We start from the raw sequence: 18725 nt of genomic DNA, 5'->3' as shown, positions 1-18725 counted from the left end.
GGGCGGGGAGGAAGTAAACTGGAGGGTGTAACCCCGGGAGATGGTGTTGAGGACCCATCGGTCTGAGGTTAGCTGCGACCATTCTGGGAGGAAAGCACACAACCAGTTGGAGAAGGGAAGCTTTATTGGGGGTGGATCCCTGATGAGGACTGGTGGGGTGCCCCCAAGCATCCCGTCAAAAACACCTTTTCCCTGCCTGCTTGCCCTTGGAGGACCCAGGCTGGGGGGCAGGCCGAGAGTGCCTCTGAGGGCATCTCTTATAGTCCCACTGTTTCTTATGGGTTGCCTCGTACTTTGGGAGGGCGGCCTGGGCGGGAGTCTGCTGCAGCTTGAACTTAGGTTTTGCCGGAGCCAGGACATGGAGGCCCAGATTCTGGAGGGTCGTGCAGGAGTTTTTCATGCCATGCAGCCTCGTATCTATTTCCTCCGCCAACAGAGCCTTCACATCAAATGGGAGATCCTGCATGGAAGACTGCACCTCGCAGGACAGCCCAGAGAGCAGGAGCCATGACACCCGTCTTGGACACCGCGGAGGCCATTGATCATGCGGCCTTGTCAGCAGTATCCGAGGCTGCCTGCAAGGACGACCTAGCGGCTGCTGCCCCTTCTTCCACTAGCACCCTGAACTCCTTCATATCACGCTCCTGGAGGGAGTCCTCAAACTTGGGCAGGGAGCCCCACAGATTGAATTTGTACCGGTCCAGGAGAACCTGATGGTTTGCCACTCGTAACTGGAAGCTCAAAGACTAATACATTTTCCTTCCAAAAGAGTCCAGTCTCCGAGAGTCTTTGTTCTTTGGGGTTGGGGCTGGCTGATCCTGCTGTTCCCTGTGGTTGACCAAATCGACCACCAGGGAGTTGGGAGCTGGGTGGGTATACAGGTACTCATTCCCTTTAGTGGGTACAAAGTACTTGCGTTCTGCCTTTTTAGAGAGGGGGGCCAATGAGGCCGGTGTTTGCCACAGGCATTTGAAATCTTAGCCTTCATGGAGAAGTAAGGTCACCCTACCCGGTGCCGATGGGGACAACATGTTAAATAGAGAGTCTGAGGGGACTCCCCTCAGGGCTCCTCAATCTCCTCTGCTTGGAGGTGGAGGTTTGCTGCCACCCTCTTTAAGAGTTCTTGGTGGGCCCTGAAGTCCTCCTCCGGGGTGATGGGGGGTGGGGCCGCAATCGCCTCCTCCGGGCAGGACGAGGAGGCCGTGCAGTGCTCTGGGTATCACCAGCACCGGAGGGTCCACCACATGGTCAGACTCTGGGCATGGTGCCGAGGATGTACATCCCACCAACTCCTTTCTTGGGGGTCTGGAGAGGGACGCCGACGGTGCTTCCAAAGCTCCGGCCACCAAGCGAGCTGCCACCAGGGGCTGCGCTGGAGGCCATGGTGCCCACTGGTACCATTGGACCAGCCACAACACTCGGTGCCATTCCACCTGCTGTGGCACCGATGGGGCCAGCTATTCGGGTTGGCTGGCCTGGCCCATCGAAGGACGGCTACGAATGGAAACCGGGCTGGCGTAAGATCTGCTGCTGTCTCTGGACCGGGAGGAGCGGTGGTGCTGGGATCTATGACGGCCACGAGACCGTGATCTTGACCACGGAGGACTGGTACCGTGGAGGACTGGTACCGACAGTAACAGCTGCTCTGTGAACGGCCTCGACGGGCGGACCCACGACGGCAAGACGCCGGTGATCAACGCCCGGGGCTGTGATGTCTTGGTGGAGACTAGGAGCAGGAGTCCAAGCGGGAACGGCATCGATGACCGTGCCATGACGGACTGCGGTACCCTCTCCGAGACAAGGACTGTTGGCGACGCCCGCCATGGTCCCTTCGATATTCACTCCTTAAGGACGAGCAGTGCTAAGAGTCCTGGCCAGATGGAACCCAGCCAGACAGTCTGGTCAGCGTCAAGGGTGATCCACATGGACTCTGCCCCGAGTGGTCGCTGGGCGGTGAACGGCGTCAGGAACGTTCCCTCGACCAAGACCAGTAGCAGGCCAGAGGCGACTGCGGAGATCCCAACGGCGGCTTGCCTCTGGAGAGTGGGGCCGACATCGACAGTGTTCCAGGCACCGGCATGGACATAACGTCCTGGGCTGCCTGGAGGGCTTCAGGCGTGGATGGCATTCAGACATCTGGAGAGGCCTGTTCTGAAGGGGCCGGGCTACTCCGCTCAAAGTGAGTCAGAGGCCTGGGGCCCGGTGGGGATCGAGGACTGCCCAACACGGGCGTAGCCTCTGTCCCAGACTTCCCTCGGTGCCACTGCGAAGAGGGAGTCTTCCTGGCCCTCTTGGTGTGCCCCATGGACAGGGAGCAGTGCCGACTGGTCGACGGCACTGGAGGGGTGCCGCATACCGATGCCGCGGTGCTGGGTACCAGTTCGGAGCGGCATGCTGGAGTAGGGTCAGCGCTGACTCCATCAGGATTGTCCGGAGCCTAATGTCCTTTTCTCTTTTGGTCCGAGGCTTAAATGACTTGCAAATCTTGCACCTTTCGCTGATATGGGTTTCTCCCAAACAGTGCAATCTACATGCGGGTCACTTCTTGGCATAGAACACCTACAAGAGTCGCATGACTTAAATCCCGGGGTGTGAGGCATGCCCCAGCCTGGGCTCACTGACTAACTAAACTAACTAAACAGCTAACTAACTACAGGTACTAACACTGAACGAACGAACAGTTCTGGGGATGAGCTACAGCAAAGCTGGAGCAGAGCAGTTCCGACGCACCTTCACTGGTGGCAAGAAGGAACTGAGGGTGGGGGAGCGCGAAGCTCCCCTCATACCACACCAGGCAGGCACCACTCCAGGGGTTGTGGGGGGTGCTCCCCACCTAGAGGTACGCTAGGGGAAAAACTTCCATCACCGGTGCACGTGGTGAGCACGCACACCTATTGTGGAATACACATGAGCAATCACTAGAAGAAGAGCCTGTCTGTTCATTCCCTTTGGGGCACCTGTCATTGGCCACTGTCAGAGGACACGATACTGGGCTTGATGGACCTTTGGTGTGACCCAGTATGGCCGTTCTTATATGGTAAAATGAGAAAGTAAGCAATTTTTCAGTAATAGCAGGCTGAGACACTTTTGTATTTTTATGTCTGATTTTGTAAGCAAGTAGCTTTCAAGTGAGGTGAAACTTGGGGTACCCAAGACAAATCAGACTTCTGAAAGGGGTACAGTAATCTGGAAAGATTGAGAGTCACTGATTTAGCAGATATAACTGACAGATGCAGAATTTTATTTTGAGAACCATTTTGAGACATGAGACAGATCAATTTTTTATTCACTTACTTCTTCGCTCCCCATAGTTATAGCAATGGAAACCAAGTATATTCACTTCAAAAAGTTACTCAGTTGCATCCAAACTAGGCAGAGAGAGGGTGTCAAATGCAACAGTCTCCTCTTTCAAAACCAACTGAAATAATGTTACTTACTGATTGGCTGCCCAGTCCGCCAGGTCTCCACTCTCCAGAACAAGGTGATTTTTGTCTGGCTCAGGGGGGCTACTGGAGACTGCAGCTGTAGGAGATTGAGAAGAAAGAGAATCCATACTGCCAGTCGGTGTGTCCTCCCTGGGAGGGCTGTGGTTGTCAACTAGAAGAGGAAAGCACAAGGATACAACATGTCAGGAAGATACCATTAAAAACAATAATCTAGTGCACAGTAAATTACTTAATTATCCAAACTACATCGTATGTTACAGTGAAACCTTTACAAGAAACAACTTTCAGTGTTACAAGTATCCCCCACCCAAATATATGTTATTAGTATAACCCTAAAGTATTTCAAAAAACTATGGAATACAGTTTTGCTCCACTTTTGTTGGAAGGTTACTTCTGCTAAGCAAACCAAGCTGGCATTCCTCTGAGTGGCAATTTATGACAGACTTCCTGTTCAGACTGGGATTCTTTGGGTCCCCTATCTTTCTTAGCTTTGTTAAATAAAAGAGTCTGAAAACAAATAATGTAACACAAAAACTCCGGGAAATGATCTTTCACAAGCTAATGCAATAATCATAATCGTATCAAATGCAAGACTGTGGAATTTACAAAGGTCACAACAGGCAACAAACCTATAACAAGCAGACAGTTGTGAAACACATGATATCTTTAGGACATTTTAGGGTATTGATGCTGCTAATCTGTAATTAACCCCATCGTTTTCTGGTCATCTGATTGTTTACATGCTGCTCCTAGAATATCACCTAGCATGTAAAATATTCAGAGATGATTTATTTAGCTGGCACCTTTGTTTCTCTGCCACTAGAGACCCTTTAAGAAACAGAGCATCTATTTCATCACAAACGATGACAAATAAAGTTACAGGTATGCTGCACCACTGAGTTATGAGATTCCCCAAGACAAAAAACATCCCACATTGAGCTGTTCTGCTTGGATCTATCTATTTAGAAGACAGCTTTTGATTTTTAAATGTATAGTTAGAAACGTCTGGAAGGATGTATAAAATGTGAGTTTACAAAGATTCATAGAATATCAGGATTGGAAGGGACCTCAGGAGGTCATCTAGTCCAACCCCCTGCTCAAAGCAGGACAAATCCCCAATTTTTGCCCCAGATCCCTAAATGGCCCCCTCAAGGATTGAACTCACAACCCTGGGTTTAGCAGGCCAATGCTCAAACCACTGAGCTATCCCACCCCCCAATGTGGCCTTTGGGTGCTACCATAATATAAATATACACTAGTAATAATAAATATTCAAGACAACCTTCACAGGATTCCCTCCATGCACCTCATTTATTCTCTCACTTCAATTTTACTCCTACTAACATATGCCAACACATCCCAGAGAAGTGGTGATTAATACCATATTAAAAATATTATATGGTGATGACCCCTCAACCTCATCATCAAGTTCAACTCCTTCAGGCAAAAGCTATAAACCCCATATCCTACCATTCCATGTCTATATAATTATCTGATCAATGGTCTCTAAATTGTAGCATTAGTCTGAGAAGCTGCATATTGTGCACTCAGTACTCTACATGAAAAAAAACCCTTACAAATATGTTCTAATTCAATAATTGACATACTGGTAATTAATCCCCACAAAGAATAGTTCAGTTTGATATAATCTAATCTGAGTTGAATGTTCTACTGTTTCACTGATCTGATTTCCTTTCCCCCCCCTTTTTTTTTTAATTTGAATATTGTCAACTAGGAACACCTTCAGAGGATAAAAGCCATTGTCCTCCACCTCACAACTACTTTATCCAAGTCAACTTCTTCCACTGAAATAGTAGACGCTCATCAAAGCAGTCAACTCCTGCTTTCCCAGCCAGCTCTTCACTATCCCCCTTCCACACAAACTTCCTCGTGGCTGGACTTTACAAAAACTATACAAGCCACTTACAACACACACTTTGCTTCTCTACAAAAGAAAAAGGACACTAAACTATCTAAACTACTACATGCCACAAGGGGCCACAACAGTGGTTCTCTTAACCCACCCAGCAATATTGTTAATCTATCCAACTATACTCTTAGCCCAGCAGAAGAATCTGTCCTATCTCGGGGCCTCTCCTTCTGCCCCTCCACCCCCACGAACATGATACAGTTCTGTGGTAACCTAGAATCCTATTTTCGACGTCTCCGACTCAAGGAATATTTCCAACACACCTCTGAACAACATACTAACCCACAGAGACCTTCTTACCAAGACTACAAAAAGAAGGATTCTGGGTGGACTCCTCCTGAAGGTCGAAACAACAGACTGGACTTCTACACAGAGTGCTTCTGCTGATGTGCACGGGCTGAAATTGTGGAAAAGCAGCATCACTTGCCCCATAACCTCAGCCGTGCAGAACACAATGCCAACCACAGCTTCAGAAACAACTCTGACATCATAATCAACAAGGCTGGCAAAGGAGGTGCTGTCGTCATCATGAATAGGTCGGAATATGAACAAGAGGCTGCTAGGCATCTTTCCAACACCACTTTCTACAAGCCATTACCCTCTGATCCCACTGAGGGTTACCAAAAGAAACTACACCATTTGCTCAGGAAACTCCCTGAAAAAGCACAAGAACAAATCCACACAGACACACCCCTGGAACCCCGACCAGGATTGTCTGGCTATGTAGACTCCCTCCTCAGGCCCTAAGCTACCAGCACTCCCAGCTATCTTCGAGACACCACTGACTTTCTGAAGAAACTACAATCCATCGGTGATCTTCCTGAAAACACCATCCTGGCCACTATGGATGTAGAAGCCCTCTACACCAACATTCCACACAAAGATGGACTACAAGCCGTCAGGAACAGTATCCCCAATAATGTCACGGCAAACCTGGTGGCTGAACTTTGTGACTTTGTCCTCACCCACAACTATTTCACATTTGGGGACAATGTATACCTTCAAATCAGCGGCACTGCTATGGGTACCCACGTGGCCCCACAGTATGCCAGCATTTTTATGGCTGACTTAGAACAACGCTTCCTCAGCTCTCGTCCCCTAATACCCCTACTCTACTTGCGCTATATTGATGACATCTTCATCATCTGGACCCATGGAAAAGAAGCCCTTGAGGAATTCCACCATGATTTCAACAATTTTCATCCCACCATCAACCTCAATCTGGACCAGTCCACACAAGAGATCCACTTCCTGGACACTACGGTCCTAATAAGCGATGGTCACATAAACACTACCCTATACCGGAAACCTACTGACCACTATTCCTACCTACATGCCTCCAGCTTTCACCCAGACCACACCACATGATCCATTGTCTACAGCCAAGCTCTCCGATACAATCGCATTTGCTCCAACCCCTCAGACAGAGACAAACACCTACAAGATCTCTATGAAGCATTCTTATAACTACAATACCCACCTGCAGAAGTGAAGAAACAGACTGACAGAGACAGAAGAGTACCCAGAAGTCACCTATTACAAGACATGCCCAACAAAGAAAATAACAGAATGCCACTAGCCATCACCTTCAGCCCCCAACTAAAACCTCTCAATGCATCATCAAGGATCTACAACCTATCCTGAAGGACGACCCATCACTCTCACAGATCTTGGGAGACAGGCCAGTCCTCTCTTACAGACAGCCCCCCAACCTGAAGCAAATACTCACCAGCAACCACACACCACACAACAGAACTACTAACCCAGGAACCTCTCCTTGCAACAAAGCCCATTGCCAACTGTGTCCACATATCTATTCAGGGGACACCATCATAGGGCCTAATCGCATCAGCCACACTTTCAAAGGCTCGTTCACCTGCACATCTACCAATGTGATATATGCCACCATGTGCCAGCAATGCCCCTCTGCCATGTACATTGGTCAAACTGGACAGTCTCTACGTAAAAGAATAAATTAACACAAATCAGACGTCAAGAATTATAACGTTCAAAAACCAGTTGGAGAACACTTCAATCTCTCTGGTCACTCGATTACAGACCTAAAAGTTGCAATTCTTCAACAAAAAAACTTCAAAAACAGACTCCAACGAGAGACGGCTGAATTGGAATTAATTTGCAAACTGGATACAATTAATTCAGGCTTGAATAGAGACTGGGAGTGGATGGGTCATTACACAAAGTAAAACTATTTCCCCATGTTTATTCCCCCCTCTACCCCCACTGTTTCTCAGATGTTCTTGTCAACTGCTGGAAATGGCCCACCTTGATTATCACTACAAAAGGTCTTTTCCCCCCTCACTCTCCTGCTGGTAATAGCTTAAGTGATCTTAAGTGATCACTCTCATTACAGTGTGTATGTTAACACCCATTGTTTCATGTTCTCTATGTATATAAATCTCCCCACTGTATTTTCCACTGAATGCATCTGATGAAGTGAGCTGTAGCTCACGAAACCTTATGCTCAAATAAATTGGTTAGTCTCTAAGGTGCCACAAGTACTCCTTTTCTTTTTGCGAATACAGACTAACACGGCTGCTACTCTGAAACCTTTGAAAGAACAGCTTCCCTAGAAATTAAAATGACATACAACTAAAGACACTCAAGTGATAAAAAGTGATCATCTGAAAATTTCTCCCTAAAGTAGCTGCTAATTTAAGGATCTAAATTAGCTTGTAGTAGCAAAGTATGAAACTCTGAGGAGGAGAATGATAACCTCAGAAAATGAGTCATTCATATTCTAGCCTAATCCTGCTCACTCACAGAGCAGCTGCACTGCGTTACTGCTTTGCAATGATACTTTGAGCTGATAATTCTTCAATATTGCTGTTCTAATTTGCATGGTATGTCATGCCATGAGAACTGTACAAGTGTCAGGTAAAAACTAATTCATTACATCTCTGTTACAGGTATATATGTCAAAATCAGAAACATATTCTAAAGATTAGACAGTAATATTGTAATCTTACTTCATAAGGTAATTTAATTCTCTAAAACTAAAACTAAGTCATAATGCACATTTCCCCTTAAAGTCTTGCTTTTCAGACCCAGATACATTGATAGCACCAAGATTCTCAGTCAACATAACTGTTTCGGAGGATTTGTCTGCTTCTGTAATTTGCTAAACATTTACAATCACAAACCATCAAATGGGAATATAATCTATATAAATGCACGCAGACAGGTCAAGAATATAAAGCACTTCTATGAGTATGCAAATACTCAGGAGGAGGGTTGTTTTAGTTTACAGGTAGGCTTGGCAGTGCTTCCATATTATAAGTTGCAGGCACAATATGAAGTCCTTCAGACACAGGGTGAAATCCTGGATCCACTAAAGTCAATGACAAAACTCCCACTGACGTCAATGGGGTCAGGATTTTACACGCAGATTTTACAGTTTGTCACAATTTCTTTCCTACAGCATAAATGTTGATATGGATGTGCCTTCATCAGCTTAGAACAACATACTACAGTGTTACTTTCTAGTAACACAAGAGATTTTTTGCTACACATACATAATCTCAGTGTTAGTTTTGGAGACTAAGTTATGTACCCCAAATTCCAAATTAATTTTCATAGATTCACAGAGTTTAGGGCCAGAAGGGAGTTGTAGTGATAGTTGGGGCCTGGTAGGCCTACCTCAGTTGTGAGTCTAAGTGTGGGGAAACTGGATAAGAATCCACAAAAATGTCATGATAACCTATAACAATAAACCGTGATGGGAAAAGGGGCAAAAGGGAGAAAGAAAGACTGAATTAGTGTAATTAGTTTAGTTAATTACTGTAATTTGTGTAGTTGTAGCTAATTTAGTTAATTAGTGTAATTAGTCCATCATCCAATCCAGAGGGATGTCCTTACCACACCAGGACAGAGAGAGACGGACCTGGATGACACCACCACCTCCGCCAGCTCTGGCTAAATCCCAGATATCATCTGGGATGGGAGACTGCCGTCTCCCTCATTTCTCCTCCCTCTGGTCATGTGTCCTTTTCCTTCCTGACCTTATTTCTTCTCTTTCCTACCACTCTCCTAAAAATGTATAATCTCATCAAAGAATGAAATTAGAATTGTTTGACAAAACCAATCTCACATAAAAGCACACAGGCATTACTTATATTCTAACCCGTTCATTCTTTATCAAGTGAATCCTGTCACAGTTCAGGGAAACTGCACCTTTATTACACCTCTGTGGTCCAGCACCCACTCTAAGCACCAGGCTCCTCAGCCACCACTGTTCCCACTCTTGACTGGGATTTCCAGACTGCACAGCTTCCTGCCTATACTGTGGCATCCCCAGAAAAATCAGACTTCCTAAGCCAGCTTGCTTTACTTTTTTCCTCAGAGAAAAGACAAAGTTATGAGTTAGCGCAAAGTTCTTTCTAAGCAAGCACTTTTATTCCTACAGTAGAAGCATTACAGAGAAAATATATTTAAAAAAATAACTACATGCATGCTAATAAGTTTACCAGAGACCACTCCCTAACTCCAGCAAGGGCTCTGGTTGGTAATTAGTTCTTCATGCCCCACACAGAGGTTTTTCCTGAAGTTCAGAACAGCTATCGCTCAGAACTAGCTCCCCCATGAGTTACTGAGTCCTTCCTTTATCTAGTTTGGGCTTTTGAATAGGTGAATAGGTAATCAGCCAGATAATGGATTTCTCTTTGAGGCACAATTTCAAAAGGATGGCTCTGGAGGGGATTCCGTTCTTTCCAATTGTTTCCTAGGAACTCCACTCAACTAAATTCAGTCTTGTCTGGTCCACTGGGGTCTTTTTGTTTTGTTTTTTTAAAAAGAGTCCTTTGAAGCACATAACACTTCCCAGTATTTACATTAATCCTTTCTCCCCCTTAAAAGAACCATCCCACAACAATACATAAACATTTGCATTTTTAACACAATGACCTCCTAAGATACTTTTACTTAATTCAAAATAGGTTTTCCAGGATATTGTCATATCTGACACAAACCCACATCAATTTTTCTATTAATTTTCCAGGGATTGATGTTGCACTAACCAGCCTATAGTTTCCTGGGTCATCCTGCTTGCCCTGTTTGAATAGTGACAGAACATTAGCACTCTTCTAGTCTTCTGGAATTTCCCCAGTATAGTAATATTTATTAAGAATTAACAACACTCTCCTCAGCCAACTCTTTTAGGCCTCTTTTGGGTGCAAGTTCATTTGGGCCCATTGATTGTAAAATGTTTATCCCTAGAAGATGTTGTTTGACATCCTCCTTAGTTACTAATGGACTGGAAAGAATTTCATTATCCTCAAGTAATATGAGTACATCATCCTGCTTTTTTCCAAATACAGAAATATTTATTGAACACTTCTGTCTTTTCTGCATCATTAACAATTTTACTTGTAATGGGCCTATATTCTAGCTAGAATTTATTTTGCTGCTAATATACTTTTAAAACTCCTTATTATCCTTAGCCCTACCAGCCATGGAGGTTCTCCTGGTGTCTTTAGCTTTCCTTATCAATTTTCTACATTTCAGAACTTTTAATTTATATTGATTGCTATCTATTTAGTCTCTTTCCCCCCATTTGTTATGTATTGCTTTGAAAAGCCAGTAAAATTCTAGAAAGGTTCAGAGCGCAGAGCAGCCTTGAAAGCATTATGATGTCCACTGTATCTATGATGTCAAGCACTTTACTGGCACAGTTTTGTTTTGTTTTTTAATTCAGTAGATTAATTGATTCCTAGATTCAGTAGATTGTTAATTTTTTTTCTATTGTGGTTTTCCCCCCATTTCTTTTACATTGTCAAGCTCTGAGAAACATTGTCAAGTTCTGTAGGTGTAAATGTGGCATTGCATTACTGGATTAATATTTTTTATTCTTTTAGAGAGGGGCACCAGGAACCTTCAGTTCTCCTCCATCTCCCAAAGCCTCTTTATTATAGGTAGCTTCTATACAGAAAAATAGGTAGAACATTACTACTTTTGAAGTTCATTGCCATTACTTAAATTAGCTAGACGGCTACCTTTCTGATCACTTCCTTCAGTGTATCATTGAGTGGACTGTTGTTCTGAGCGTTTCATGGGTGTTCCTCAAAGCCTTCATCCCCACCCAATTTCTTTTCTCTTACTACACCCTATCTCTGGCTGCTCTTATCTGCAAGCCAAACTTAGACTAACATTTTTATGCTGATAACTCGCAAATCTCCCTCCACCCATTCCAATATCTCAGCCAATCTTTAGGACAACTCTGCATGGATTGTCCTCAAGCATCCACACATCAATTGAAACTCTACGAGACCAAAACTGAGTTCTTGATACTCCCTTTCCACAGCACTATACCCTACCCCTTTTTCTCTATAATCATGAGCAACACTACCATCATCTGGGTCACCCAGTCTGTGAGCTTGCATATCACTTTTGTCTTGGCCTTCTCTCTCGAGCCATACATACAGGCTTTTTTCTACATCTTGCCTCTTCTTCCTACATAGGTACAAGATCCAACTTTTCCTCTCAGTCCACATAACTACAACTCTGCCTCTGTGCTGTAATGGCATGATCTGCCACTCTAAGGACAAAAGGGCCTCAGGCCAGTCACCCTGTTCAATTATCAGACCCAGTTGAGAAGGGGGTCAAGAGACTCCTATAAAGGGCTGAGAGAGCTCAGCTGATGAGGAGAATGGCAGGAAGCAAGTAGGTTTCTGTGGAAGGCCCTGGAGCAGCATCGAAAGATACGAAGGGAAAGGCCTCTGGGCCCCTGCAAACTGCTTTGATCAGGAGAATAGCTTTGTTTTGTGTTTGAATAATAAACTGAGCTCTGATGAAAAGATGCTGAGAAAGATAGGCCAGCAGCCTTACATGTGGTGGAGAATGCAGACAGGCAATTGGTCCCTGGAACAGAGAGGAAATTCAATCAGCTACAGGAAAGATCAGGATTTGCCTCTCCCCTCGTTTTGTTGTCTGTCTTTTTTTTTAATACCAAGAGAAAAGAAAGAGGACATTGTCAGTCTACTGGTAGAACAGCAGCAGCAGACCCAGGCTCTCCTCCTCCAACTCCTGCAGAGTCCACAGCAATAGCAGGACGCTCAGCTTGCCACTCAATAGCAGTGGCTGGAACTCCAACCCCAGCAACAGAAACTGTTACTGAAACATCTGGAGAACTGGGCTTTAGGGAGTCTTACTGGACCTGAAGAGGGTGGCTCAGGCAAGCCTTGCACTGGGTTGGCAAAGATGGGGCCAGAAAACAATGTGTGAGTAGACAGGACTGCAAGCTTGGATGAGTTGATTTGGAAGCCTGGGTGGCACCCATTTCTGATGGGAGAGACCCAGGTAGGGTACCGAGTATTGAGTGAGGAGGAGTCTGGCTTACATCCCACGGTAAAAGCTGCTATTTTAGACAGACTGGAACTGACTTTGGAAGCATATAGTCGTTGATTCCAGGTCAAACAGTTTCCACAGGGAGCATGCATGCACGTAGTGGCCCAGTGGCTGCAGGACCTCACTACCCATTGGTTGTGTCCAGAGACTAGCTCAGTAGAGAGAGTTATAGACCTGGAGGTCCTGGAACAATTTTTGCAGGTCCTGCCTGTGGGAGCCCAAAGCTGGGTAAGGCATTTTTGGGCACTTTTCATGGGCAAGGCAGTGGAGACAGTGGAAGACTTCTTGGAGCCCAAGGAAGCTGAGCAGCATATGCCAGACCAGGAGTTTCTCACTAGGGAAGGCAAGAAATGTATGCCAGATCAGTAGTGCCCCCTGACTTTGGATGTGTGGTATACCCTGTAGCCATCCCCTACATTTGAGTCTAATCAACTCAGTGTAGCTTTGTTGTATGCCTTATCAAGGAACCTGAGTAACAAGACCAAAGTCAAACTGAGGTCTTTGGGAACCGAGTGGAAAAGATCTCGAAGACTACCCCAATCCGAAGGAGGTGGGGGGAAACTCTCAAGTGGAGATAATCCTGGTAGCCACAGACAGAGAGCATTTTAGAAGAGTTATGGGCCCCCAATAAGTCCTCTGACATAGGGGAAGTTCCCCTAGAGGAGCTAGAAAATCTCATTAGTATGTTTCCAATGCATCAATTATGTGGGGTGCTATTTCAGACAAAGGGAGAAGCCGGGGTCCCCTAAGAAGCATGTAGGCCATATTGGATCACCAGGAGGAAGGGCTCAGATCTGTGCTTCAGATGTGGGAATGTGGGACATGTATTTGTCATAAATGTAAAGGGAAGGGTAAACCCCTTTAAAATCCCTCCTGGCCAGAGGAAAAAATCCTCTCACCTGTAAAGGGTTAAGAAGCTAAAGGTAACCTCACTGGCACCTGACCAAAATGACCAATGAGGAGACAAGATACTTTCAAAAGCTGGGAGGAGGGAGAGAAACAAAGGGCCTGTGTCTGTTGGTATGCTGCTTTGCCGGGGATAGAACAGGAATGGAGTCTTAGAACTTTTAGTAAGTAATCTAGCTAGGTATGCGTTAGATTATGATTTCTTTAAATGGCTGAGAAAAGAATTGTGCTGAATAGAATGACTATTTCTGTCTGTGTGTCTTTTTTGTAACTTAAGGTTTTGCCTAGAGGGATTCTCTATGTTTTGAATCTAATTACCCTGTAAGGTACCTACCATCCTGATTTTACAGGGGTGATTCCTTTACTCCGATTTCATAGAATCATAGAATCATAGAATATCAGGGTTGGAAGGGACCCCAGAAGGTCATCTAGTCCAACCCCCTGCTCGAAGCAGGACCAATTCCCAGTTAAATCATCCCAGCCAGGGCTTTGTCAAGCCTGACCTTAAAAACCTCTAAGGAAGGAGATTCTACCACCTCCCTAGGTAACGCATTCCAGTGTTTCACCACCCTCATAGTGAAAAAGTTTTTCCTAATATCCAATCTAAACCTCCCCCACTACAACTTGATTTACTTCTATTTCTATTAAAAGTCTTCTTATAAGAAAACGGAATGCTTTTTCATTGTTCTCAGTTCCAAGGGTTTGGGTCTGTGGTCACCTATGCAAATTGGTGAGGATTTTTACCAAACCTTTCCCAGGAAGTGGGGTGCAAGGGTTGGGAGGATTTTGGGGGGAAAGACGTGTCCAAACTACGTTTCCCAGTAAACCCAGTTAGAGTTTGGTGGTGGCAGTGGTTATTCCAAGGACAAAGGATAAAATAAATTTGTACCTTGGGGAAGTTTTAACCTAAGCTGGTAAAAGTAAGCTTAGGAGGTTTTCATGCAGGTCCCCACATCTGTACCGTAGAGTTCAGAGTGGGGGAGGAACCTTGACAGTATTAAAGGGACCTGGGACCTCAGAGAAGTACATAAGGGCCCTGCAAATGAAGCAGAACATTGCCCAGGAGAGTCAAAGGAGGAGGAAGCGTACAGTCGGTTAACAGAACTGAGCAAGTCCCAGGTACAAGAGGAGAGAGAGGTTCCATCCTGGACCAGGAATATAGGGGAAGAACTAGACCCAAAGACTAGCACACCCAGGGAGGTTGTGTGCAAGGGCTGATGAGAACAAAACAGAGGTCTTTGCCCAACCTAACAGCCTACTGACTCAGCTGGCAGAATGCTTGGAGGGACAAAGGACAAGGTTTTGGGCACAAGCCCTATCGAGGGAACAAGAAATGGTACATATCAGAGGGAAGGAAGAGAACAGTGAGCAACAATATTTGATACTGGAGGAGGTGGCAAAGAAGCTTTGCACTGAAGTTCTCCTAGAGCAACAGCACACGACAAAAAAAGATAAGAAGATGGAGACCCTTGAGGCTGAAGTGACTATCCTAAACAGGAAAGGACTGTACCCTGGTGAGGATATAGACTACAGACATTGTCCTCAGGCCAGTCAAGGGGGGAAGCTGTGTAACAGCATGGTCTGCCCCCTTAAGGGCCAGAAGTCCTGGGTCCAGCTAGACAGCTAGCCCTGTTTCAACCCAGCAGGAAAGGGGTCCAGCCTCAGAGAGCTTAATTGAAGGGGAAAGCTGTATGAAGCCAGTGTGGCAGCCTGGAAGCAGGGGGGCGAGATGCAAGGCGAAAGGCCTCTGGGCCCCTGCAGCCTGTTTTGGTCAGAGGAATAGCTTTCCTTTATGAGTTTTAAATAGTAAACTGTTCTCTGGGGACAGATCCAGACTTTGGCCATGGTGTTAGTCTTTCCTGGGCTGCGGGAAACAGGACCGCAGCCTATACATGCCCTCATCACTTTCTGTCTGATTACTTCATTTTTTCCCCTCCTTTATGGCCTTTCCCACAGAAACCTTGCTCCCTGTTCAAGTCCATTAAAATTTGTTGCTATCAAGATCATTTTCCTGGCTTGTGCTCTAACCACAATACCCTTAGGCTTTCTGCAGGCTTTCCTTCACCTCTTCAGCTTGTGTTTATAGTCCTTTATAATTTAACGCAACCTTATCTAGAAAATCTAGTGATTTATCACATTCTTGCCCCTCATCTTTGATCCATTATGTCCAGCCTTTACTGTCCACCATTCAGTTTCTCCTTCAAGCACCCTCTGCCCTTTTTTCCATGTCAACCCCATACACAGTGAAAACTCCCTTAGATAATCCATAAAAACACTATCTTCTAGTCTTTTAAAACCCTCTTTTAAGACTCTCCTCTGTTATAGCAATAGATCCTGTCAAACTAACTTGTATCTTTTTTGGATGAAATTACGAATTTGGTTGATAAAGGTGTTGACGTAATATATTTAGACATTTATAATACATTTGACATAATACCACACAATACTTTGATTAAAAACTAGAATATAAAATTGTGACACATTAAATGGGTTAAAAACTGGCTAACTGATAGGTCTCAAAATGTACTTGTAATCTGGGAATTATCATGGAGTGGGTGTATTTCTAGTGAAGTTCCACCAGGATGTGCTCTTGGCCCTTTGCTATATAAAGTTTTTATCCATGTCTTGGAAGAAAACAAAATCATCACTGATAAAGTTTGATGGTGACACAAATATTGGGGAAGTGGTAAATAATGAAGAGGACAGGCCACTGATAGAGATAGCTGGGCGTAAGTAAACAAAATGCATTTTAATATAGGTAAATGTATACCTCTAGGAACAAAGAAGGTAGGCCATACTTACAGGATTCTATCCTGAGAAGCAATGACTCTGAAAACCAATTAACGGTGGATAATCAGCTGAACAAGAGCTCCCAATTGCAATAGCGTGGCCAAAAGAACTAATGCTACAGTGGGATACATAAACAGGGGTAGAGAGGTTATTTTATCTCCTTATTTGAATTGGAGCAAGTTCTACTGGAATACTGGGTCCAGTTCTGGTATCCACAATTCAAGAGGGATGCTGATAAATTGTAGATAGTTCAGAAAAGAGCCCACAAGAATGATAAAAAGATAAGAAAACAGACTCAAGGAGTTCACTCTATTTAGCTTATCAAAGAGAAGGTTAAGGGGTGACTCAACCAGTTTATAAGTATATACCTGGATAACAAATATTTCATAATGGGCTCTTCAAAAAATATTTGATAATGGGCTCTTCCAAGGATGGAAGTTGAAGTTAGACAAATTCAGACTGGAAATGAGGCGTAAATTTTTAACAACCAGGGTAATTAACCATGGGAACAATTTACCAACGGTTGCGGTGGAGTCTCCATCACTGGCAATTTTTAAATCAAGACAGGATGTTTTTCTAAAAGATACAATCTGGGAATTATTTCCGGGAAGTTCTATGGCTTGTTTTATACAGGAGGTCAGACTAGATGATCATGATGATCCTTTCTGGCACTGGAATCTATAAAAGCCTGTCCTTGCTTTCATCTTTTTTTACTCCCTTAATTCTTGACCTCCCATACTCTTGACCTTCTCCTTCTCCTTATTTCTACTCCCAGTTAAAAAGAAAAAAAAAGTTTTGTCAGACAAAATCTGTAACAAAACTGTGTCTATTACCATGTTGTTCAATAAGTTTGTATGTTACTTCACCTTCCCAACTCTCTCTCATCCCTCCCCTGCTCCAAAATCAGAGATTCTTAGGGTTGGAAGACTCTAAATATATAAACTGTAATATTATTATCCATACCAGAATCCAAACTCTACTTTCCAGCTAGGCCAGCCAATTTTATCTTTATTTTTTATTTTGTTGTTGCTGTGATTGGAATGCATGTTCTGTTCAAAGAATATTTTGTTGTTGGCTTCAAAACCTGAAAGAAACTGAAATATCTTGACAAACATCAAGAATCAGTCCTTGGCTTTAATCCAAGAATTTTAAATAAGAAAACATCCACTTGTAACAAGAGCCAAGAAAACCAGACAGCTAACACCTTCTCTCTCAAGCAATTAACCAGTTTTTCTGCAAACTAACTTGAGTAGAGTTACAGATTGCACCATCAAAAGAAAAAGTAATCTTTAAGATCAGCCATACTAACAACATCTATGGGTCAAAAGTAGTCTATAAAAATGAAAAATTCTGTAGTAACAGTACGTAACGTGAAGGCTTCACACATACCCCTAAGATATCAAGATGACAAGCACGGTATAGATTATAAGAAGAATAAAATGTTTTCATGCATTTGAAGGCGTTATGTTGGCTGCACAGATATCCCAAACTGGGAGGTTAAAAGACCTCCACTCATTTTTTTTTCCACCTTGCATATTGTAATAAACAAAGTCTAATGTAGGTAAGGAGCAAATAGAGTTGAGATATTCATTCATCATCAGGAACAATTTTTCCTCGATAATACAGATATCTAACTAAGTAGAAAGTAGTCTTATTTGTCTGTGAATTTATGATGGATACATTCAATGTTTTTATTTAAAGAGAAACTTCACAGATTAGAGACAGAAACAATGCACATAATAAACATTCACAGAAGAGTAAGAATTACATTTGACACTACAACTTCAACATGTACAGCAGCAGAGTGAAATGGTATAAAAATATGACAGAGGATCAGTTGTCTAACAATGTCAATACAAGTTAAAAGGAATCACATGATATGAAGTACGGATCACATTATTAAGTCAGTGGCAGCTAATAGGCATTACGTTATGACATGAACCACCACCTCTACTTCAAAAGGTCAATGGAATTCTTATGTGAATTAGATTATGAACTGAAGGGGACCAGTTAGGTTACAATGTCAACAAAAGTCAAAACAAATTACCTTATACTGTTGAAGCAGAACATTCACATTTACATAATCACAACAGAAGTCAAAAGATTCTGAGACAAGATATTTAAGCTTCTAAAGAGAGAGGAAAAACTAGTCAACCTACTCCCATTTGCCCCCTCCACAGCTGTCACATAATGGATTTGATTAGCACAGTTGTTGCAATTTGCACCCCTGTGCCAACAAGGGCAGACTAACCCCGGAAAGCCTGGGAAAGGTGGCTGTGTTTGCACTGACATCC

At 44.0% G+C, this 18725-nt stretch overlaps 1 protein-coding gene across 2 annotated transcripts in view; it reads right to left on the bottom strand.

Annotated features, from left to right (window-relative positions):
• Positions 1–18725, bottom strand: part of ARHGAP10 (Rho GTPase activating protein 10) — a 255985-nt gene that overhangs the window by 31197 nt on the left and 206063 nt on the right. For both annotated transcript variants that reach the window (XM_077815354.1, XM_077815355.1), the window contains one exon: positions 3438–3597. In XM_077815354.1, coding sequence (XP_077671480.1) covers positions 3438–3597 — 160 coding nt within the window. The remainder of the gene's footprint in view (positions 1–3437; positions 3598–18725) is intronic.

This window comes from Eretmochelys imbricata, chromosome 4 (assembly GCF_965152235.1).
Source record: "Eretmochelys imbricata isolate rEreImb1 chromosome 4, rEreImb1.hap1, whole genome shotgun sequence".
NCBI classification, from domain to species: domain Eukaryota; kingdom Metazoa; phylum Chordata; order Testudines; family Cheloniidae; genus Eretmochelys; species Eretmochelys imbricata.
Note: the sequence above shows the minus strand (reverse complement) of the source record. Positions and strands in the feature narration are given on the sequence as shown.